The sequence below is a fragment of the Lissotriton helveticus genome, chromosome 10 (assembly GCF_964261635.1).
Source record: "Lissotriton helveticus chromosome 10, aLisHel1.1, whole genome shotgun sequence".
Classification (NCBI taxonomy): domain Eukaryota; kingdom Metazoa; phylum Chordata; class Amphibia; order Caudata; family Salamandridae; genus Lissotriton; species Lissotriton helveticus.
In genome coordinates this window covers 156,531,787-156,556,276 of record NC_136071.1, presented here as the reverse complement: position 1 = coordinate 156,556,276, position 24,490 = coordinate 156,531,787, and the positions used below count along the sequence as shown (strand labels likewise).

Genomic DNA, 24,490 nt, shown 5'->3' with positions numbered 1-24,490 from the left:
GATCATTTTGTTACGGGCTTTCGCTTGAAAGCGTCAGCATGTTCCTCCTCTGCTAATCCCATTCTTAGGAAACTAACAAGAAACTGGAAAAAGACTAGATATGGTAATCTTAAACAAGATCTTGTCCTCCAATACTCCCATTTCCAAACAATGTACCGTACAAAAGTGACTTCTTAATGCCATTGACACCAGCCTCCCTCCTTAAATAAGATCAACAATCATCGTCCTCCAGCGCCTTGGTTTACGGAAAAAGTAAAAATAGAGAAGATCAAATGTAAGACGCTAGAAAGATGTTGGAGGAGGAATTATGCGTCAGACTCCAAAATCGCTTATAAGAGGTCCAAAAAAGAATACCATAATCTTTGCAAGTCTGCCCGTGCAGAGTACATATCAGCAACCATTCTTGGAGCCCTGAACTGCTCAAAAACACTATTTAACACGGTCAAGGAGCTTTCTGGCTCTGAAACTCAATCCAGGCCCTCCTTGCTTAATGATCGGCAATGTGAAGATTTGACCAACTTCTTTCTCCATAAAGTAGAGAAGATATACTCTGAAATAGAGAGATTGCAGCCAAATAATTCCCCTTCAATGCCAACTGAAAATTCCCCTCAACCAGCATCCATACTGCTTTAAAATGACAATACTTACCTTGTTCATGATAGGGTGCCCCCTGCATCCACCAACCACTGGAAAAATGGCCTCTATAAGACATGGATTGTTTTAAACGTCTTTTAGATAGTGTTAAATCAGGTTCCCAGAGGGATCCTCTTGCTATCTCCGTGCTTAAGCAGCTTGAGCCGTCATCATTGCTGGTAATTATGAACCTTCTGAATGCCTCCTTACAGGAAGCAATAGTTCCATCAGAGTGGAAGCATGCTATGGTGCTCCCCCTTTTGAAGAAGACTAATTCGGACCCTGACGTGCCCTCCAATTACCGGCCTATTTCTCTGTTACTGCCTTTCTCAAAGATTTTAGAAAAACAGTTTTATTCACATCTGTCTGATTTTGTAGAATCACAAAAATGTCTTCACCCATCCCAGTCGGGCTTTCAATCCGATTTTTCAACTGAAACAACTCTCCTCAGAGTCATGGAAAGACTGCGTTGCCACCTAGATTCTGGAGATACGGTGGCTCTTATACTGCTTGATTTAAGCGCGGCGTTCGACACGGTGTCGCACACCATGTTAGTGAAGACCTTAAGATCACTAGGCATCTTTGGTCCAGCTCTCAACTGGCTTATTTAATTTCTTGCCAATTGGACCTTCCAAGTTTTTTCCCCAGCAGCTAGCTCAGATACCCATCCTTCACCCTATGGGGTTCCTCAGGGCTCCATTCTCAGCCCCTTACTAATCACCCTTTGTTAGACCGTTGGCTGATGTTGTTGAAGAAACTGGGTTGTCTTTGTTCTCCTATGCGGACGACACCCAGATTATCTTCTCTTTCAGTGGAGAGTGCAGCTGAGACCTCCTCTCTCCAGCTGAGCTTGGGTAAAATTGCCTTGTGGATGCAGGCAAATTACCTCAAGCTCAACGGAGAGAAGACCGAGGTCCTGGTCTTGGGGAAAAATAAAGATCTCTGGGGCCTCCGGCACTGGCCGAGTGAGATGGGTACTCTTCCTCAGTCCTCCTGCCAAGCTCGCAACTTCGGTGTCATCATTGACAACTTCCTAACTATGCAACCCCAAGCTGTTCAGGTAGCTGCAACATGCTTTACCATCCTGAAATGGCTTAAAAAGATGACTTGGATGCTGTCAGAGCATACACAGAGAACAGTAGTCCAGGGGCTTGTCATCTCTAGACTGGATTACTGTAATGTTCTTTATCTGGGGACCAACAAGGAGGTGACTCGTAGGCTACAGATGGTTCAGAACTCTGCCGAGACTGCTCTGCCGGGTTCCTAGAGCTGTCTCTGGTCACTTGAGTGACCTTCATTGGCTCAGGGTAGAGAACTGAGTTAAGTTCAAAGCCCTGAGCTATATGTTTATAATCAAAACAGGTGTGGCCCCCCCAGTATCTGCAATAGGAAAAGGGAAATTTTCTGTGCCTAGAGTCAGACTATCCCGGATGAGCGGCCGATCGTTCCCATATCTTGGCCCCTCTTTACGGAACTCTCTCCCCACCTATGGGAAAAGAAACTGTGTATGTTCAATTTCGCAGATCCTCAAAAACTTGGCTTTTTAATCAATAATTGATAAGCGAGTGTCTGTTCCTTGTCCTGGTCTGAGCCGGGAAACGCTTTTTGAGTCGCTGTTGTGCCTTATAAATCGAAATTAATAATAATAATAATTGTAAGGCTCACATCTCTGCATTTTGAAAGTGAAGGTCTGTGTATTCTAAGTGATTGCTCTGCTGGCTGATGCCAACACCAGTATAATTGTGATACTTTAGGGACGTCTGAGCTGTGTGAGACCTTGTTTATTTAGATGTTTAAAACCAGAGAAATGTGATGCCTCTGCCACCTCTAATGTCTAAGATTCTGACTCCATCACCAACCACCAATGAAGGATCAAGTTTGGTGACCTTTCATTATCAGTTCGGGATTTTGCATCTGTTTTAAAGGCCATTTCTAGACCTTTAAATTGTACTAGGGGGGTGTTAATTTTTCTAGGTAAACTATATAACTGCTTTGATCTCTGTCATACATGCTTAGACTGAAAACATGGATTGTTACACATAAGTCAATGGAAAAGTGACACTCCTGAAGATGCCAATGACATCTGTCTTCAAGGTCACATACAACAGGGCTTAGTTGTCTTATGCTTGTTTTTATTTTCTTGACTCGACACAAAACCTCTAGTGTTGTGTATCCTAAATGTTTAGTTACAGTGCAAATGTTTCTTTGGTCCCACTCTGTACACTGTGTTTTTCCCATTATGTTAACTATGTGAACTGGGTGTCCACACCCTCCTGGTCCCCTTCACACACTCTCCGGGTGATGCTGCCACATTTTGCGTGAGATAGGCGGCTTGTGGATTTGTTCCTTGGTAAATACACAATGTATGGCACCATTATAATGCACTCTGTTCACATGCCTCGAAACCATCCAAGGCATGAGAAGGGTCCACAGGCGTCTCTGGGAGAGAACCGATGCTCTGAAGGTGGAACTGAAAGAGGAGGTCTGGCAGACAGCCTTCCTGTTTTTACTGCTGTGGTTAGTGCTCAGAATTCTTTTAGCTCATGCACAACCACATTGCTGAAGCAATCATAGGAAAGTGCTAGCCGCATGTCTCCAGTGTGGGTGAATTTATTTTAGTAGGTGTCCCACAACAAGATAAAGCAGAACACGCGGGAGACACAGCTCGCGAGCAGCCTTCACACCCTCCAATAGCAGTGTTGTCATCTGCACTCTTGTCTTCTGCCTCAGATCAGACTGCAGCCCTGAAAATGTAGGGCTTTACTCTAGAGTGAAAAGAGTGCTGATGTTTGAGTTGTCCCCTTTGCCTAAACAGAATAACATACTTTCAGGGTACCCGGATGCCAGCCTTTGTCTTTCCTTTCGGAAGCTCTCAGGATCAAATGTGTATTCCAGTTAATTCAGCTGAGCAAGACTTCAACTCCCAGAATACACAAGCCTACAATTAGAAACACCATGTCCATTCAATTTGGCTGGGTCGTAAATATCCAATTCCCTATCTACCACTCTCCCTCATTTCCACAGTGTTATTTTCTTTGATATTCATATTTATAGTACTCTTCCTCCTGAGCAGTTATGCTTTCCACACCAGTTGCAGCATAGACTAGGGCGACCTATGACATCAACCATGGCTGCCTTCAAAAGGAATCTGTTTATTGTGTTGGTCAGCGAAGTCTCCCTCAACTGACTCTCGTACTCTGAGATAAATCCTGGTTTCTCAAGGGACCAGACCCTTACATTGATCAAGAGCGAGGTGTGTACACCCCCCACCCCCCTTGGATCCCAAAGGAATGATCCAACCTTCTATGAAAGAAGGAGTCCTTTTTCAGCAGCCGCTGTGAAGACACAGGAGGTTGGTATGTTGGCACTGCGGTGAAGTGCCTGAATAAAATAAAAAGTCCCTGGGCTATATCCGTGATCAGTCTGCAGTGCAAAGGAAAGCCAGGAAAATCCCATCGTAGCTTAGTAAAGCATGTTCATACCTTCCATTTTTCTGAAGGACGCGGATAAGAAGTCTCTTCCTGATACCATTGCCTACCATGAGCATGCATTGTCTCCGGTAAAAAACACTGTACTTTTATTCATTAGTTTATTTTACTTCGCTAGTGAAGGTATAGAGGCACTGTGTTGTGTCTAACACACCGAGATCTGCCCAGTAGCTACTATGTGTGTCTGTTGTCCAGGGTTTACTTCCGCTCTAATTTCATTTTACACCTCCCTGAAGCGGCATCTCAAGCATTATAGACTTTATTTCTTCTTTCAACAGTTGCTTGCTTGACAACCTAGTTACTTTGGAACAGATTACTCCATATGTAAACTAGATACAATCTACAGGGTAAATAATATTACCGGCTAATCTGGACATGCCTTCTGATATTATTCAATATCCATAAATATGTGGAGGTCGGTTTACTATTAAGCTAAAATTCATATTAATTTAAAGTAGTGCATGCGTGTGTTCTATCAAGGAGCATGCTAGAATGCAGTGTTTGACTTGAGCTTCCACGCATGTAACAATGACAAAGCTCTGTAAAATGTCTAGCACTGACAAAATACGGAAATTTAATTTTTCGAGATCAAAATCAAGCTTACCTTAGGGCTGGTGCTAGGATTTTTGTCACCCTAGGTAAATCCTCACTAGGCTTTTCCTTATGAAGCAGTTGTGAAGAACTACTGCTTATAGGGGCCACACTGGCGCCCCCTGCCGATGGTGCCCTAGTCAGCTACTTGGTATCGTCTGATACAGCATAACCACTGATAACATTTAAAACTGACAAACGATCATTTTAAATGGATTAAGAGGCTGTTGAAATTCGTGCATTTTTCAGATCCGCAGAGGCTTTCGACTAAGGAGGGCATAGGGTGCTGAAGGGTGACCACCCTGTCCACAGCGGCTGCAGGGCCTTTGTTACATCCTTAACAGCACATGCGACAAGTCTGGGCACTGGTACTCTGGCAGTGCGCTTGTCATTCTGATGATTAAGAATAATAATACTTTAATAAATGAATTGTTCTAGAGGGTGCCAGGTGCTAGAATAACACTAGCTGGCAGCTTTGGGCGGTACCAGCTTGGTGCTCTGATTGGTCCTACAAACATCAATTGTGGCCCTGTTGCTGTAGACAGAGTGATCCATCAATGGCATTCTGTAGCACAGTGATCATCCTTACGACAGCCCTGATGACGATGACAGGTGCGTTTCAGTTATGCTTGGATCTTTACAGGATGGATTGTAATCCGCCTGGGGTTGAAGGCTGTCCAGGAGGGAACTCCTTTGCTGCAAATGCAGCTGAGCGGTTCTTCATCTCGCCCCTGGTAATTGCTGTTTAATGGCGCGGCTGAGCTGTAGACATCGGTCGCCCCAGAAATCAATTCTACTGGGAGATGGAGCAGCTGGTGGAAGCAGCCCCAAAGTAGTCTAATGAATTATAGATCCCATCTGTCGGCTACCATCCTCAGTCTTCAGGTACTGACGAGAGTTGTAGCGTTCAGCCAACCTGTGCGCGCACCCTCCTGAAAGACCGGGCAAATTTTATAAGGAATACTCTACCCTTAGCCTATCACCTCAACTTGTGTTCAGCGCTGGCAGTTTGTTTCATCCTGAAACCTCCTGTGGATTCTTATATTTTTTTTTTTTACTGTCTGTACAGCTCGATCAGCGTGCTTTTCGTTACTCGCGTATTTATTTTGTTGCCATCGTCAAACGTCTTGATCCAGTAAACATGATATTAAAATATTTCCCACCAATCCACTACTCTGACTCCACATCAAAGATTGTCACAAACTTCATCACATGTAATTCTTGGATATACTGTAAAAGGGGGCTGGGCACTTCAGGAAGTGGGTGCAGGGGAGAATGTGCTTGGAGGGGGGTCATGGATTGTGGCCGGGCATAGAGATATTCTTTTTAGAGAATGTGAACACATTGAGAAGAGGTACAATTGATACTCTGTTTTCTAAGTAATTATTGCAGATCATGTGCATATATTGTAGTTGATTTAAATTAAACCCAGCTGCAGCTTCCTCAAATGTCTATCGTACTGTCTATTGGTAATCTTTCCCAATTCCCGATTTTGCACCAAATCCAGTTGGTCAATTTTGAGAATTCTGCCCGGTCTTCTTTCTGCTTTTAAATTATAATCCAAATTTTGCTGTCCTCTTCTTTTAAACAATATTTTTTTTTCAAGTTCTGAGGAATTAATTTCAAGTGCCCTTTTCTTACTCTGCTTATTTTTTTTTAACTTGGGAGGAATATACTTTGCTACCGTGTATTAGTAGTATCCAGTATTACTCTAGTCCAGATCCACATAGTATTAACTCGTTGAGGTGAACCTGTGTTCAGAGCCTTGCAGACCCTTGTCCCAATTATGGATGCATACCCACAACCTCCTCTCTGTGCCACTAAATTGTGTATGCACACCTTTGTGCATTGTGTTGCATTTTGTACATTTATAGGGCTATTTGTAGTGCACAAACCTAGCTATTGAGCAGCTGATTGCTGGACAGGGATGTGGGTTCTGATGCACTGTTCATGGTTGTTTACTATGGAGCTGAATACTGAGGTTGTTGTCATTTCCTGTCTTGTAGGTGGGTGGTGCTTTCTGAAGAGAAGCTTTTTAGGAGCTTAGTTGTTGTTCGTGTGTTTTTTCAAATCCTAGGTGTGTAGATGGGCAAGGTCTCATTTGTATTTCACTTTAACTCTATTTTGAAGTGTTGCAGATAAGATGCCTGCTCAAGGCATTGGCATTCGCACTCTTCTTTCTGCGTGCAGTCCTATAGTGATGTGTTATGCTTGTGAAGTAATGAGCACAAAGCTTCAAAGTGTGAAGGAAATGATTCATGAGATGGGATAAACTTTAATTTGGAGAGGGCTGGTTTTGTCAGAGGAGAGAAGAGGATGCATTTGGATACCGCACTCATCTGCAGTGTACATGCAAGGCTGTGAAACCGGTGTTGAACATAGCACTGGTTGTATGCCAGAGGCACGCATGGCTTAACCACGCGTGTCTCTAATACGCTGCCTAAACCACAAATACGTCTGAACAATGCATCCCTTCACCATGCATGTCTTCACCACGCAATTTCTTGGTGAAGGCATGACTGCTATAGGGATGTGTGTTAACGATCACACCCTAGGCCACCTGCCCTTGGCCCTAACAACTACCTGAGCCCTAAAAAGTACCCTGACCCCATCCTGTGCCCTTAAAACTACCCAACCCCACCCTGTGCCCTTAAAACTACCCGAACCTGAGCCCTATAAACTACCCAGACCCACCTGAGCCCCAAAACTTACCCTGACACCAGCCCTAAAAACTACCCGAGCCTCCCTAGCCTTAAAAAGTACCCCAACCTGAGCCCTTAAATTAACCAGAGCCCTAAAAACTACCCCTACCACGACCTGAGCTCTAAAACCTGCCCTGACCCCCTGCCCTGAAAACGACCCCAGCCCCCCCGAGCCCATAAAAGTACCCCACCCCCACCTTGAGCCCTTAAACTTACTCGACCCCCTGAGTCCTAAAAACTACCCTGAGCCCCCAGCCCTCATAAGTACCCCGACCCCCTAACCCTATAGTACCCGACCCCTCCATGACCCCTAAAAACTAGCCAGCACCCCCGAGCTCTAAAACCTACCCTGACCCCCCCCCCCAGCCCTAAAAACTACTCTAACTCCCTTCCTGAACCCTAAAACCCACACCAACCCTTAAAAACTACCCCGTGCCAGCTCCATTTACCTCACCACGTCCTCTCTTGATCCTTCCTGTTCCTGGGCCCGCCCATTTCATCATCTAGACCATGCATTGCTTTAACCACGCATATAAGTGGTTAAAGCATATGTTTGATTAAGGCAAGCGTGGTTGCGCTTGTGTTGGAACGGCATGCCTGGCTCTGCCCGTGTTGTTCAGGCCATTTCCCATAGCACCAGAATCCTTTATTTTGCAGAGATTTTGAAATCCCCTTCTTTGATTTTTATGTATTTGCAAGATGATTCGTAGTGGCTGAAACTTGGCCGAACAGTGACGTTTGTGTTTCATACAGAAAAGAAAGGCATTCTCCAACAGTTATTGGATTCTACATCCACTGTTCATGGGCAGATTTCATTCACTAGTACACATGTTTTGTTGTTGTTGATATATGCGCCGATCTCTACAGGCTGCTCCTAATCCTTACGTTTATCAGAAATGTCTAGCTATCTGTACCCTGGCAAGTTACAAGAGCTGGTCTAAGGGGAAGCGTCTTGCAACAGCCAATGAACATGTGGATTATTGAAAAGGATAATGGAAAGTCCATGGGTTCCATTCTGTCCGGGTTTGTTGATGGCGGAACCCCTTTATGCACGACACAAAGTGCTAACTCCCATTCCATGACACAGGAGTGCAGTGGAGCCTAAGGAAGAAAGGAAATTGTGTAACAAGTCCTAGTGCTGTTGGTAATGGGAATTCCAAGTTACCTGGCGAGCACTCTCCGAGGGTTTTGGGATCAGATGTAGGGTCACAAGGCATGTGGTGTATACAATGAAGATTAGTGATTGTTACTGGTGGCGTCATATGAGATGTCACCAGTGATGGCTTTAACGATGTTGTGTGATTTCTTGAACCGTGCATAGGTGATCTTTAGTTCTGTTGCAGACCCCAGGTGGATTTAGGATCTGGAATGTAACCATAACATTACTTCCACTGAAATAATCTGAATGCTTTTCATAATATATACTAGTATGTCAAGAACTTTGATGTCACTTTAACAGAGCTATCCAGTAAATATTTGTGCATATTTAATATAAGTTAATGACCTTTGGACAAAATAATGTTGAACACCCACAATTAAAGGAATGAACAGAAGAATCCTATTTGTTATCACTATAGAAGGTTATTTCTCTAACAATGTGACTGGCTTTGGTTGCCGTAACATTGTATAAATTATGCATCGAACAGATTTTGCGTCCTTCCTACTGGTTGCAGAAATGTTGCTGATCTTACCTATTATTATGCTGTTTTTGGATTAACTCCATTTAAATACAGATCATCTGTGCATTTTAGCTTCTTCCTGAATCAGGTTCCACATTTTCATTGTAGTTATAAACCTGTGTGCTATTTGAAAGGATGAGAGTAAGTGAACATTAAGAAAAGTTGACAAATTAACACATCTATTTATTTTTATTTGTTAAATAGACATCCTACAATATTACCTTTACTGTGGCTCTGGACACGCAAATCCTTTCCAACAGGTACGTGAATGAAATTTAATTACTCTTTTGGTTAGATCCAGTCGATTGGAAGGTCAAATCCGATGGATGCAGTAGTACTACCTATAGGTCTTGTGTCTGCCCTCGAATTCTGGTTTTGAACAGAATTCACGGTCTCTTACTTTGGGTGTGAGAACCTGGTGACTAGTTTATGCAAGTTTTAACAGTGACCCAAAGAAATAGTGCGAGTGGAGTATTTGACAGAGGAACAAACCTTTAGAGATGGAAATTTGAGCTCACCCTAGGCACAAGCCTACTTTAATGGCTTTTGGAACTTCCGACTATATCTGATCGCAAGTTTATAGTAATCGTTAATTCAGCAGTGAGATACAGCTTCCTCTGCATCTCCCACAAACTCTGTTTCAACAAAGGAAATGTTATCCCAGGACTTCATAGTTAGCGATAGCTGTATGTAGATAAGCATGGTAAGTGCTTTAAACAGCTATCATTGAATAAGGTTAGGAGAGTAATCATTGTTTATAACCATCTATAAATGGAAGTGCAAGTGGTTATATCAATCAGATTTTTTTAATTAAATTGAAGTTATTTAAAAAGTATGAATCTCTTGAGTTCATTTTAATTAGACCCACACAAGCCAAATCATGCACTGGGGTTCTGGCCCACAGGCCCCAACACCCTTGATTTAGAAGACGGTGTCTTTATCTTTCTTGTAATACATGTTAATGAGTCCAAAGTTGGATAGGCTGTTACGGTTATAGAAGACAGAAGAACCACAAAATGAATGAAAAGCCTGAAAACAGGGCTGCTGCAGCATAGAAGATCGATGTAATTATTTAATCTCCAGTATTGGCTCTTTCATAGATTCACATACTTGAATCATTCTCCGTCGTCAAAGTGGGAGTCCCGGAATTATTGAAGCATATGAATCTATGAAATATACCAATACTGGAAAACTACAGTTACAGGTAAGTAACTTGTTTTCTTCTATATCCTACCTCTCTCTCATGCTCCTTCTGTTACTAACATGCCGTCTTGTAGGAAGACCGGAAGCAAGAACTTTAGGTGTTAGTGTAGAACTTGAATGAACTGCCCCCTTCAGATGGTCATCCATCATACATGGCCACACAGTTCTTCCCTAAAGTAGTGTACATTCTTACCAGTTTCCTTTTCACACCCATCCTTATGGGTTAGAACATGCTTCTCTTGTGCTCTGCAACATTGTGTGTTGGGCCTTCGCTGTTTTGTTTCTCAACTTCCTTGCTGTTTTTCACTTTCTGTTCTTCTTTTCCTAAGCTTATGATTTAGTGGTCTGGACTTAAGCCATGTCAATCAAGTTTTTTTACAGCTTTTGACCTGCTACTGTCTACTTCTCCCTTTCGGGAAATAGGCATTTAGTGCATTCCTTGCACTCGAGAGCTTCCAAAGGTGCCGCTGTCCTTTGTAACCATCTGACATGGATGCACAGCAAAGGGCAGTCGTAACATAAGTCAACTTTGGATTTCATCATCAGTAAGAGGGGTTAAGAAGTATGGGCACACAGGATCTATGTACCATGCATGGAGCACTCTTCTGGTGTGTACTGTCTCAAGATATATACCTCATTGACCCATTCCCTTCCTACAAAGTCAACTTTACAGAGCAGATGCAAGTGAAGAATGGATGGTTCAATTGTCTGACTGTATAACCATTTTTCCACGGTTAGCCGGCAGTTTGTTCCATTCACATTCACTGGGAATGTGCAGCAAGTGTATGTGAGTTGAGGGCCCTCTGGAAACCAGTCTTTTTTCTGACTCATCGATGTCGGATTCAGCCCCGCTTTCCATCTGGGAGGAAGTCGCTGCCTTTGTACCTTGCCTCTCCTTCTGGGCATGATGTTGTTGACTTGTTGTACCAAGAAGTAAAGCATACCTTGCTCACAAAGTGCTAGTTAGGGTATTTGTGTCTGTTCTGGTGCATGCGTGGTACACAAGGGACTAGAGCCTAGCTCCTCCTGTTGGTGCCCTCTGTGGCAGTTCCAAGCCGACAAGCCTGTGCAGGTTATCCTTCCTTCTCATGCTCAGCTGCTGAGTCGCTCTCCTGCTCAGTGCAGGAGTCTCTTGAGAAAAAGTCACTGACTTAGGGAGCAAAGGGCTGCATCATAATACGTAGCACAAGAGAAGGGTCCTCCACCTTGCTCCTGTGCTCTTGTGCAGCTCCAGTCTTGCCTAAGGAATAGCACAGACCAATGGATCTTGGTGGCAACAGAGTATTCCTCTTCAGTTTTCCATCATGAGAAGTCTTGTTGAGATCTACCATAAATTCCACAGTAATACTGGACCCATGAACTCTTGACGCCAGCCTTCTCTCTCTCTCAAATGAGTTTCTGGGGGTAAAAGAGAGTTCACAGGAATCCTGGTGCTATCCCAGCCACCCTGCCCCTCTGGATTGGAATCAGTGGATGAGCTAGGCTACTTAAAAAAAAAGACTGGTGTGTGCATTGTTAAATCCGTGCGAGAGTACAAGTGGGTGTTTGAATCCTTTACAGGAAAACATTGGTTTATAGAAGAATCCTTACTTTGGGCAGGAAATTGTAAACCCTCTTAGTATTCTAGAAAATGTTTACCCACTAAAAGACTTGATTGATATTTTCTTTTGGGAGATAGCAGGACTTGTACATGGTTATTCTAGTTTTTCATCACAGGATACATTTGTATTCCAAAACGTACGCTTATCTAAAATGTTATGCAAAACATTCACAGGTCTGCAGTCTTCAAGAACATTTTCCTTTTCATGCTGTATTGTGGCCATAGGTGATGTTAATTTCTCCCTTGTTTACTTAGTGTCCTAGCGTGATTATCAACATTGTAGACGTCTATTACGAACAGTTGTTTATGGTATGGTAGCTGCCTCTTCTGATGAGATTCTTGGGGTAGTACCTCTGGTTTAAAAAGAGCGTGTTGATCAATTGTGTCCCATCTTCTTTCACACTGGGTGTGCTTCTCGTTGCGGCTTCAGGGTTGTAGCAGTTGTAACTCTTTTACGTAAGCAGTGTACTATGTAGATCGTGACTCTTCTCTTTGGGTTGTTGAATAGAAATTGTCAAGAAGCCACAAGTCTGTGGTCGAAATGCAAGACGACGTTCTGGACCTGATGAGATCAGCTGTGAAAGATTTCCCCAACTCTAAGGTAAGACTGGGCTCGGTATGTTTATATCAGGGATCCACTGGGGCTCAGGAGATTTATGCACAGCATTATTTCTCCTGGACTTTGCATCAGACCCTCCATGGAATGGCCACCATGGCCCCACCCACACACCGCATCTGCATCCTTGTCTGTTAATAAAAGCGATTCCAACCCTCTCCACAGTGTGTGTTGCAGGTTAGCAAGCTTCTCCTCAAAGAAGTCTTTGAAAAGTGAGGCCAAACGAGTCACATTGCAGCAATTTGTTCTACTATACTGTATAAAAGCAATAGGTTTTGCAGGCAGGTACGTTATCCAGCACTATAATAGCGAATTAGGAAGAGAAACTTCTGACATTTTCTAATACTACAGGATCTGCACAATAAATGCCCATAAACATTTATTTCTGGGCAGCAGTAAATTACATTTGTCCCATACGAAGATTGTATATTGTTCCCCCAGGACAGCTTTTAGGCTGAATGGACTGAAGAACTCACAGCCGTTCCAGCTCAACCACAGTCCATCTAGCATTTTCCCTGTATCCGCATATCCTCATCTCCTCACCAGCCCTATTACAATTCGGATCTCTCCTCTGTGAGGCAAACTGTTCCCCAGAAGGTGTGATTTCTAACCTGTCCGTGTTCTTTTCAGGACTACTTAACGCGGATTCAGGCAGTACTTAATACGACTGAGGTCAACCTGCAGCACCTGACGGCGTTGGTGGATTGTCGCAGTTTACACTTGGTGAGTGTCGCAGATTACTACCGGGTGGATGTTGGGTCAGACTGTTTTTAGATCTCGTAAAAAGGATTGCAGAAATCCATTCATCTAATTGGCTGAAGCAGGGATGTGTCTGGCGTGAGATTAGAATACAGCTCTCCATCTGTCATCATTGGGTTGAAGCTGTGCCTAGGGAGTCTGTGTGCAGTATACATGTTGTAGTATAGCGCCTGTATGAACTTCTGCAGTCTATTTTAAAGTTGCTCACAGCGCCTTTAAGCCTTCTCAGTGGTGAGTGCTTTATATTGTCTTTATTGCATTAGATCTATATGCAGTATAGACACGCGATTACATTATCTTACGTTCTTATACTATGATAACAAATTCCATACTTCGCTTCAAAGGCGTGGCTTTGAGACCTAATATTTAAGGATTTTAAACCTTGTTTTGGCTAGGCATTACAAATGACAGCTTTCCTTGTTGCTGACATCTCATTAGAAGATACTTCTTGTACTTTACTGTTACTGATCCGTACGGCTGTCGTGGATAGAGCGTTGCCACCGGTTGGAAGTGCTAATGCTCCATGTGGTCTTGTGCGGCACATGGGGGCTGGGATATGTCTTGGAATAGTTGGTATGTGATGGAGAATCTCTGGTGTGTATAGAGTGCAAGACAGCTGTGTAGGACAGTTAGCTGAAAGGAGGAAAGACTACTGTCCTGCTGAAGTAAGTCTGTTAACTATTTCTACATGAGATGTGTATCAGGGACTTTCTGTACTGATACCTTTCTGTAGTCCCTCTTGTCTGTTGGTGACTCTTTCACCCCATCATTGGCAATAAGTGTTACCAACAGGTTAAATTTGTCTCCCCAGGATTACATCCAAGCTCTGACTGGATTCTGCTACGATGGAGTGGAGGGGTTCATTTATCTCGTGCTGTTCTCCTTCGTCACAGCCCTCATGTTCAGCTCCATCGTGTGCAGCGTGCCACACACCTGGCAGCAGAAAAGGTAAGGCTGGCAGTGAGGCATAGGTAAGCTGGTGGCGGTGGTCTTGATGCAGATTAGCTGAAGGCAGTTTGTAGGTTCATGGTGACAGACTTAATTTTAATTAACTGGCCCGGTGTATGAGTGAGCTGTGGCCCTCACAAGGGCTAAGTTAAAAATGGACCTAGATACTTCTGATCAGATAACCGAGAGGAATGGAACAACACAAAGCAGGTCTTCCACCTGGCAGGGCAAAAAAAAACCTGTAAATTATGATGTATGCATGTAGCAAAGAGAAACTACATTTTAATAAAAACGAAATAGGAAAGATGTAAAACGTAATAAAAAATTTTTCGCAAATATTGGCTGCGAAATTTCCACATCTTGACACTATTGAGACTTGTATGTTTTAGGTCCCTGAATTAAAAGGCCGTTGTAGTTTTCGGGCTCAGGTATGGACACAAGTTATGAATACTATGGAAGGTATCCCACTGCTAATAAGCGGGGAGTAGCAAAGTGTGCATGTGCCAGAGGAAGGCCTGCAGGCCTAGTGTTATATTTTTTTATTCATTAAGATATCTTGTAAAGCACCAGTTTGTCACCTTACCCTCCACATTGCGCTGGTTGGGAGTCTGAACTTTGGACCTGTTGATCACACTGATGGTAGGGAGGGACATCAGTAATGTGAGTCCTTAGATCAGTGGTTATGTTTGATCTTGAGCATTATTGTTTTGGGTCTGGTCCTTCCTTGTAGGAGGGACCTAAGGACAGCTCAGGTGTGTCCTGCGGCCTTTCATGGTTCCCACCTTTGAAAAGGGGGTGAGGAGCTACACTAAACCACCTGTGTAGGAATGTGCTGTTCATGAAGGGGAGCAGTAGCAGGTGCTGCATCAAGGCATGACACCACGTGTTTGGTCAATTTATTCTAAAAATTGTGGTGGAAAATGCACCATTTTAACCATTTTTTATGGTCTGGCTTCACAGCGCAGCTGTCGCCAGACAATTATGTTAGAATCACCAGGGGAGGGGCTTTGGCTCCGCCCACATGTTGGCAGCCAGGAGTGCATGTTTTGATTGGGTAGAGGTTGTGTGCTTCCACAAAAAAAAGTTCTTGCCCTCCACACAGCTGTGATTATTTTGTTTACCTAGTTGTCATAGCTTGGCCCTTCAGGGGCACACATGGCATTACAAGGCTATTAAAGTTACTTAGATAACTAAATATTATTTTTACATTTTCTCTGGCAGCAGCAGAAATGGGAGGAGGGCAGTCATTATCGTAGGTAGATTTTTAGATCTGGTTTGAAAGTGCATTCTTAAGCCAGACCTATTGGCATTGCCAATGCTTGCTAAAATATTCACCTCCCAACCCACCGCCCGAATCTCCCCGGGCCTACCCTCACACACCAAAGTTTGTGGTCTTAAGCTCTCCCCACTTACAAATGCCAGCTGCTACTACCAGTGGGCCCCAGCACATTTAGAGTGGCTGGTGCATTGGGAGCGGGGGCTAGCAGTTTGATACAGGCTTCTTGTTTACGGACCAGCTCGAGCTGGTTTCCTAATAATGGCCCTCTCCAGCTGTGGCGCTGCAGAGCTGAAACTGTAAAGCCTGTCCAATGGCAGCCTTTGTGGTTAGGCACGTCGACTCTAGCAGCCGCTTCCATCACTACTTTTACTCGAGGCTTTACCGCACCAGCTCCAATGGGAGAGTTATGGGTGACGTAGAACATCCTAACGATTCAGAGTAGTAAACACGTTTGGTGATCTGTTCACAGGACAGTTTTCTTCTCCAGAGTAATAGTGATATTTCCGGATAGCGTAGCGTGACCAAACCACACACCAGTGGTACCTTACAGTAATATTTTCAGAAGCCTTTATCTTTAAGACATTAGGAACTGACAGCGTTTCCTGTTGTTTTCTCCAATTTCTATAAAGGCAAAAATGACTGTCGGTATTTTTAATAACAACCCAGGCATTTAAGATATTCATTTATTTCAAATATGCCAGGTCCACAACTTTTGTGTGCGTAGATTTTTAATTATTTTGGCGATTTAGCAAGCAGTGGGTTGGGATATTTATGGGTGGTATACAGAATTGTGGGTGATACGGCCATTACTGGACTACGACCTAGCTAAAATTTGAAGACTGCTGGAAAAAGGCCTACATATTTTTTTAACGTAAAAGGAATAGTTCTCTACTGCCATCTTGTGGAATGGGAATAAACAACAGCGCCACACGCTTAAAGGGGAACCATCAGCAATAGCATGATTGTTGCCGGAAAAAATTTAAAATGAAAGATTTCTAAAACAACAATTCGGTAAACGGGGAAAAAAATAATTTAGGTACTTGTAAAGTTTATATTTCGAGTTTATGGTTTCAGTTTAGTAATATTTCACTATTTCTGGTGACGGCACGTAGGTGTTGCATTTTAATACAATTGTAAGATATTTTGGTAAGGAATCTTTAATACCATTTCAAGATTTGATACTGCTATGAATGGTTTGGGTGATGTGCTGGTATGTAACAGTTACAACGCAGGTAAGTACAACGAGGGACATTTTCAGTACTTTAGAACTCTAGACTATACAACGCAGGTAAGTGTTTTTTTAAACATGTTTTATTTAGGGAAGTATGGCAATTCAGGGGTTTAAGTAATTTAAGGGTTTCGTGGATAGGTAAGTATTTGTACGGGTTTGTTAGGGTTCAGGGCTGGGTTAGGGCATGGGATAGTACAGGTTTCAGGGTGTTTAGGGATGAGCAATGGAAACGGTAAGTAAGGGTTTTAAAGTACAAGGATGGGTAAGTAACATTTATGGGTTTGTGAATGGGTACGTGTATCGGGTAGTAAGGGTTAGTAAGAGGTTTTAGAGTTCAGGGATAAGTAAGGGCAAAGGGCAGTAAGGTATATGTAGGGCTTCAGGGATGGGTAAGGGCGCGGAGTGGAATGGGTTTTATGTTTTAGGGCTGGGTAATGATAACGCGTAGTAAAGGACATTACGGTTCAGGGATGGGTAAATATACAGGGCAGTGAGGTGCATTTAAAGGTTCATGGATGTGTATGTGCACAAGGTAGTACGGTGTATTTTGGTTTCAGGGATGTTTATGGGTACATTGTGCTATGGGTTTTGGAGATCGAGACTGAGTAAGGAAACAGTGCAGTAATAGATGTTAGGGTTCAGAGATGGGTAAGGCTATCGGGTGGGGAAGTAAGGAGTATTTAGGGTACAGGGATGTCATAAATGATGTCATAAAAGATGGCATGGATGATGTAATATGTGAGGTTGTAAGCCCTGCATGGTGGGGGTGCAAGTTATAGCTAGCTCTTTTTAATATAACTGGTGAATGTATGTGTTTTTTTAGTTCAAAACGTTAATATTGTCATGGACTAATCCACCTAACCATAACGTTTCTTTAACCTTTATTTTTTCCAGTGACTTTCTTAGTTTTATAAAAATTAAATAAACACAGATCTTTTTATTATACCTATGTTGCTTTAACCTTTGCTTGTTTTAGTATATATATATATATATATATATATTACCCGAACCTGAAACCAACCCTGTTTGCCTCGTGAGAACGACAAAGGGTAATGGGCTTCCACTGGAAACTGATTCCGGTCTGGATCCTAGCAGCCTCGAGAATAGGACTGCCTAAGGAGCAACGTTGCAGGGAAAAGGCTTCAAATCATTTTTAATAAAAAGACCTAATTGATAGCAGCATAAATATCGGCAACACCCACTGGAGGGCTAGAATTGTTACCGGCTGAACGACCACAAGTACCAGCATGCACCAGCACTGTAAACCCATTGTGGTGTCCACCAGGGGGAAAACAATACATGATAAAAGTGCAATTGATTGTGTGTGCGTCACCCGGTTTTGCTGCTTGCCAAGGCTTACCTTCGAAAAAGGTCAAGGATGACTGAAACGCGTCAGGACTGCCTGTGCTGCTTGTGAATAAATCAATGCCTGCATCGTAGCGTGTGCGGCTTCATCTTTCCATGAGGGGAGAAGTTGCTTCCCATATATATATATATATATATATATACTGTGTTGTGTGTGTGTACACACACGTGTGATGAGTTTAAAGATTGCCACAACATACAGCCTGCTATGTCGTGCCTGCCTCTTAAAAGAGCCACTTCTGCACCCTATGACAAAAGTTATGCGACACACCAAGTCAACTTTCCTTCTCTTTTATTCCAGCACAGATTACACACAAAAAGTAAGTCATTCATCTTAACGTTTTGTATGTAATCCTTGATGGAACAAAAGCAAAGAAGAATTGAGTTGGGGTGCCGCCTAATTTATATCCATCTATGAAAAAGGATTGCCACTGTGTAGTTTTAGTTGGGACCTAATTAGGATGGGAAATAGAATTTTTGTTTTGCTAATAATTTTGCGACTGTTCGATAAATATTGATGGGTGGTTGGCGTATTGTAATAAAAAAAAAAATACTTTACGGGGAAAAAAATGGTTAAAGTAGTGTTCTAGTTTGGTATGGTAAAACATCTCTCTTTACATGAAAAATGCCTTAGAAATTCACTGAAAAGATTAAAAGTTAGTGACGTTATAGTTAATTGACAGTGTCTGTTTTCACATACTAAGTTAAACTAAAAAAAACTTGTAAATCCAACAGTTATAACTATAACTAGTCACCACACTGCTTATGACCTCACATATATCACTCATGACATATTCTATTAAATTATTGATAATATCTATAGACCATCTGAAATGACATCATTGATGTGAACACTGCATGGCAAGGGTGCGACTTATAGTTACTTCAGTTAGTTATAACTGATGATGTTCTGTTTAAAAAAAACTATTAAAATCTTATGTTAAAACTGACATTTTCACCTAACTAGAATATCACTTTAACCTTTGTTTTTTTTTTTGTGAGCATCTGTTTGTGTGCATCATAAGTATCCGCCTTTACAACAACAAATGTGTGGTAAAGGTTCAACAGTGTTTACAACATGTTGTATCACATGCATTATAAAGACGTGTTGTAATTCAGATTGTCATCTGTGCTAGTTTCAGCCGTTGAGAAGTATTGCATCTCCTAAGAGCTTTGGCATATCCCCTTCTGAGGAGTGTAGGACTGGCACGTTTTTCCAAATGCAGAGTTGAAACACCGTGTGTTGGCTAATGTGATAAAGTAATTTTGTTACCTAATGATTGTCTCTGTCCATCTCATTATGCCACATTGTGTGACACTGGAACAATGTTGGCATGCAGTTCTTCATGAGACTGCAACCACAAGATAGTGTTGCGTGTGTCAAGTGTAGTTAAAGTTCACTTATTGTATTTGGGGCAAATAGTAATAATTACACATAAGCATTCGACTAGTCCAAAGCAATGACAATAATCATTGATACAGGCTACCTACTTTAAAAAAAGGATTAAACAATTATTCAAATAAAGGAGTGGAGGCTATAAAGAAATAAAAAAAAAATGCTACTCAACCCTGATCAATTGTTAATAAATTAATTATCTCTCTTTAAAAATCAATAGTTAAATATTCATAACTGTGAGATTCACATGACTGATGCGCTGTACATAATTCTTAGCCAGACACAGTTGTTGAGAGTATCACCTATTCTACGGAAACAGCTTTTAATAACAATCAAATCCAACAAGTCACACATGAAAAGAAGCCTATTTCAGTTTTTTAATGGCCTGGTCTGTACTATTTACGATTTTAAAACACCGCAAGTTGGATCTCTCTTTTAGACATGACTACATCCCGACCCGCTGAACGGAATTACACCAAGTTTGGCAGAAAGCTCGATCTTTGTCCAGAAAGAGTGATTTTTGTAATTTGGTTCAAATCTGTTTAGTAGTGTTGGAGTTATTAAAGAAAAAAAAATGTATGTATATCTAGAGCGGCCGATCCACCTCAAATCTTCCGCTATGTATCTGCGGTCCCATTAGCCAACAGCAATGATGTTATTGGCTGGCCGCAACCTGACAGGAAAGTTGCGGCCACCATTTTATGTATCGGGACGCGTTCACAGCATGGAAAAATTGAAACCTAAAACTGATAGAAGGGGTCAGGGTAGAGGTCCTCTGACCCCATGGCACTGATGAAGGGGCCTGTGAGGGACCCCTCATAAACAAGAAATTGTCCCAAAACTTTTTTTTGGGTGTTGTGGATTCATGGATCCACTTCGGTGCTCAGACTGCCCCCCCTATGAATCACACACACGCACACTTACAATGCAAAACAATCACTCACACACCCACTCTCATACCTAGGTTACAAGGACGTTATGGTTAGGAAATAGCATTAAAAACTGTAGAAATTCACTGAAAAAAATAAAGGTTACAGGGATGTTCTAGTTAGGGAATAGAATTAAAAAAAAAACTTATACATTCACTATAAAACCAAAGGTTATAGGGACTTAGAATTAGGTTCAGATTTAACACACACAAAACCATAGAAATTTGCAGTTCTAGCTCTCTAGATGAACTATAACACGTACCCTCGTCATGCACTGCTAATTAACCCACATATTACATCACTCATGACAGCTTCTATGACGTTATTGATAATATCACTGCAACATTTGCAGTGAAATTATTGATGAGAAAACTGCGCATGGCAGAGTCTGCCGACCTTGGAACTGGGGAGGCAGGTTTGTGTCTCGGCATCATGATTGGCTCAACAATCTGTGATTCTGGACAAATCCCAAGGTCCATGCCATTATACGCTGGAAAGGTTCTGATTCGTAAAATCAGAGCTTTTCCGACTGCAAATGGCATTTTTAAATTCACCAAACCCAATCAGTGATTTGGTAATATGTTACCGAATATTACCAAACCACTAATTGGGTTTGAAAATAGATACCAAATTGGGAATTAGAAGGGGGGCATTAAGCGTGACGCTTCAAAATACTGATTCCTTTAGGGATGTATTAATGTTTGAAGACCGAGATCTGGTCACAAAACATCAATAGTATACCACCTCCTCAAAGGATGTTGTAAGCCATTCCCAAATAGGAAGGGGTCCTCAAGGGACCCCCCCCCCCCATTTGTGAATGTTCACAAAAATGTTTTAATGAGCAGGCAGTGGTTCATGAGACTACCTCCTACTCATAAAAAAGATTTGTATCATTATATTTTTTAAACCCATCCCTTTTTCCTTTAAGGAAAACAGCTGCATTAATTTAAAAAAAATGCTTTATTTAAAAGCAGTCACAGACAAGGTGGTGACCCCAGGCGGCCACCATGCCGGTCATTGAAGCCAATCATAGTGGGTCACAATGTATGACCTATCTCATGCATTTTTATGAGGTAGTTCGTATTGCGACCACTGCGAATCGGTATTTTGAGAACTAACCCATTAATACATAGGTCGGTTCTCAAAATACCTATGGATTTGTTAAAAGTTGTTGTGCAAATTGGTACCACTCCTAACAAATCCATTTTGTATATTCCATTTAAGGAATTGCAAATTGCGAATCATTACTTTTCGCAATTCAAGGATCCATAAAAGAAATCTTTGAACATGAGGGTCTTAATCTTGCTGCACCTACAAGACCATTAATGCGTCCTTGTGTAAATAATGCCACTGGTTCTCATGTAAAGTAATCCAATACTGTTGGTTCAAGTTTGCGCTGCATAAAACTACATTAAAAAAAATACGAAACAAAAAAAGCTCAGAGGCATGAGGTGTACATTTAACACAAGGTAAAACGAAGTTTCTTCTCCTATGATCTGAATCTTACAGCACAGTCCTCACATCAGAAGATATCTTTATTAAGTGAACAGTATTTAGCATTAAAGAATGAAAGGGCTGTTGCCTGATGCTTGTGAAGAAGATTCAGAGTACCATAATGCATTATGGTTTTGAAGCGTAAAGTCAATGAGACTACCTAGCGTCAGATCCATTTATGCTGCATTCTTTGCTGGTAGGGACGTAGTCCATTTCTGTGCGTGTCTAAATACCAACCTCAAGGAATAATGTCAACAGTTTGTGCAATGTTTAAGGAGAATGGGCAGAGACATATCACTGCGAGTAGAAATTTCGGGGCATATCATCAAGGGCCTTATCTCCGCTTTTTTTGGCTTTCAAAGCCAGAAAAGCGGAGATAATGTTTTCGCCCTGTCACCAAGAGAGTGCTAACATGCATAATCGCATGTTAGCACCCTTTTTCCCTACGCCTCCCTTTGCATCTCTAATGAGATGCAAAGTGGGCGTTTTTTCCCCAAATAAGTGGAGAAATGTTGCTTAGGGACATTTCTCCAAATATCAATGGGCACGCTAACAAGCATAGTGATAAGAAAAGTAGCGCTAACCGCGGTTATCGCTACTTTCCTTACGCCTGCTTTTCGCTTGACTTAGCCATGATATCCAATGGAAGGTGGATATCATGGTTAAGTATGCCCTTCCCTATCAGCAACGTAGCGCCAAACAATGTCCGATTATCGTTGGTATCCCAGCGATAATTGCACGTTTGGCAGCTAACTCGGTTGTTTTTATCGCTTTGGAGATAAGCGTCGCTGATAGCATGCTATCTCCCCGATAAAAACAAGCGATAGCCGGCGATAATTATCCTAGCGCTAAGTGCGCTTAGCGATAATTATCACCGTTTGTTGCTGATATGCACCTAGATTTTGGGAAGAGGTTGGGCTAATGTGTATCCCCATTCAAACGCAGTTTGTGGTGAAACAAAGCCATAATATATTAAAAGGCATTAAAAAGTACGTCATTGTATTTGACATATCCACTGGCGTAACGAAAAGTGAGGGGGCCTCCCTGCACGGTACTTAGAGGGGCCCCCTCCGGGCTCAATCATGAGCTCTCCGGCCACAGTGCAGTGCCGCGGGGGCCCCTTGGAGCTAGAGGCCCCCCCGCACCGCAGGGGCTGCGTGGGCCTGTGTTACTCCTCTGGACATATCTTTCAGGATGTTGTCCGAATTGGCTGCAGCTGTCCCATTCAACGTGCAGCTGTTGCTCCTAATGTGTAGAGTTGCTGATGTACATTCATACATAATTTAAGGACCTCTGTTAGTTTAAAAGTCTTCACTGAAATACTAAGACAGACCACTAGGTGTCACTGCTGCCTCAGTGTATGAACTCTCTCCCGCTTTAATTTTTACATCCCATATACCTTGATACCAGCGCTATATATTTAATAATTTGAAATCCGATTTGTATTTTTTTGTTTTGGATTCATCGCTTTTTAATAAATTCCGAGTGAAACATTTAGTCCCCCTAATTTTTAGCTAAGGCTAGTAACATCGTTAGCATTTTAGTCACCCTCATGTAACAAATAAAACCTATAAAAACAAGTCTTGGCAAAGCCAATAGATCTAGCCTTGCCACGCTAGTGTAGTGATTAATTTTCTTGTAAGGTTTTTTTGTTGCAGTGTTGCAATCATATACCACAACATAAAAATAAAAAAGACTAGAGAAAAGAAAGCAAGCAGCCGCACACTTCAAAATAACAATTGCATATAATTTTATTTGAACAGTAGGATGTTTCATGGTAGGCAAGCATAGACACCCATTATAGTTTTGAAGCACATTTTTTTTTTCGGTGCCATGAAAAAAGTACTATTGTCTTTCAATTACGGTAATATGAAGGGACCGTTTTAAAAAGACAGGGATGACTGACAAGAGAAAACAAGCATTTGCAATGCAATAGGTTTTGCAATGCAATAGGTCTCGCAAGGACATTGTTTTGAGCTATTGGCATTGAAAATGTTTTGTTTTTTCCCCTTCGTGAAGCTCCGTGCTGCGAAAGCTGGCGCCGGAGAGAAGAGGAGGCGGGAGGGAAGGGAGGTGGGGGTGTGGGGGGGGGGGGGGGGGACATGAAGAGGGGGCGGAGCAGGACGGGGGTGACTGTTTGTGTTATTATTGTGCAAAGGAATAAATAAAGTGTCCAATTGTCAGAGCAGCTCCTAGAGTTTCTCAATCCCACAGAAGCGCCTTGCTGCCTTGTCAGGGGAACCTACTGACAGGTGCCATAGGAAAGAGGCGCTATACAAGTGCTACGATGCTGACAGGTGCCTATGGCACATGAAGCACGTAAACAAGTGGGAAAAGAAACACTGAAATATTTATGTCTCCATAACAGGCACACACCTACGAGTGTTAAAACCAAACCTGTTTGTTAGCACTCACTTGACACAAGTCTCGAAGCGCAAACGTGTTCTTATCTTCACACGGAAACAAGATCTCAATGGAGCGCACCTACACACGCGCTGTTTGTAAACATCCAGTTGTGGCCATGGGGTTCGTGACGAGGCACTCCTGGTGCATCAGAAAGTGTGGTGAATGCAGAGG

General features: G+C 42.4%; 1 protein-coding gene across 3 annotated transcripts in view; it reads left to right on the top strand.

Annotated features, from left to right (window-relative positions):
- The window catches only part of TTYH3 (tweety family member 3), a 243,446-nt gene that overhangs the window by 193,797 nt on the left and 25,159 nt on the right, over window positions 1-24,490 (top strand). For all 3 annotated transcript variants that reach the window (XM_078664991.1, XM_078664992.1, XM_078664990.1), the window contains exons 8-11: window positions 9,298-9,353; window positions 12,405-12,497; window positions 13,143-13,235; window positions 14,083-14,219. In XM_078664991.1, the coding sequence (XP_078521117.1) occupies window positions 9,298-9,353; window positions 12,405-12,497; window positions 13,143-13,235; window positions 14,083-14,219 (379 nt within the window). The remainder of the gene's footprint in view (window positions 1-9,297; window positions 9,354-12,404; window positions 12,498-13,142; window positions 13,236-14,082; window positions 14,220-24,490) is intronic.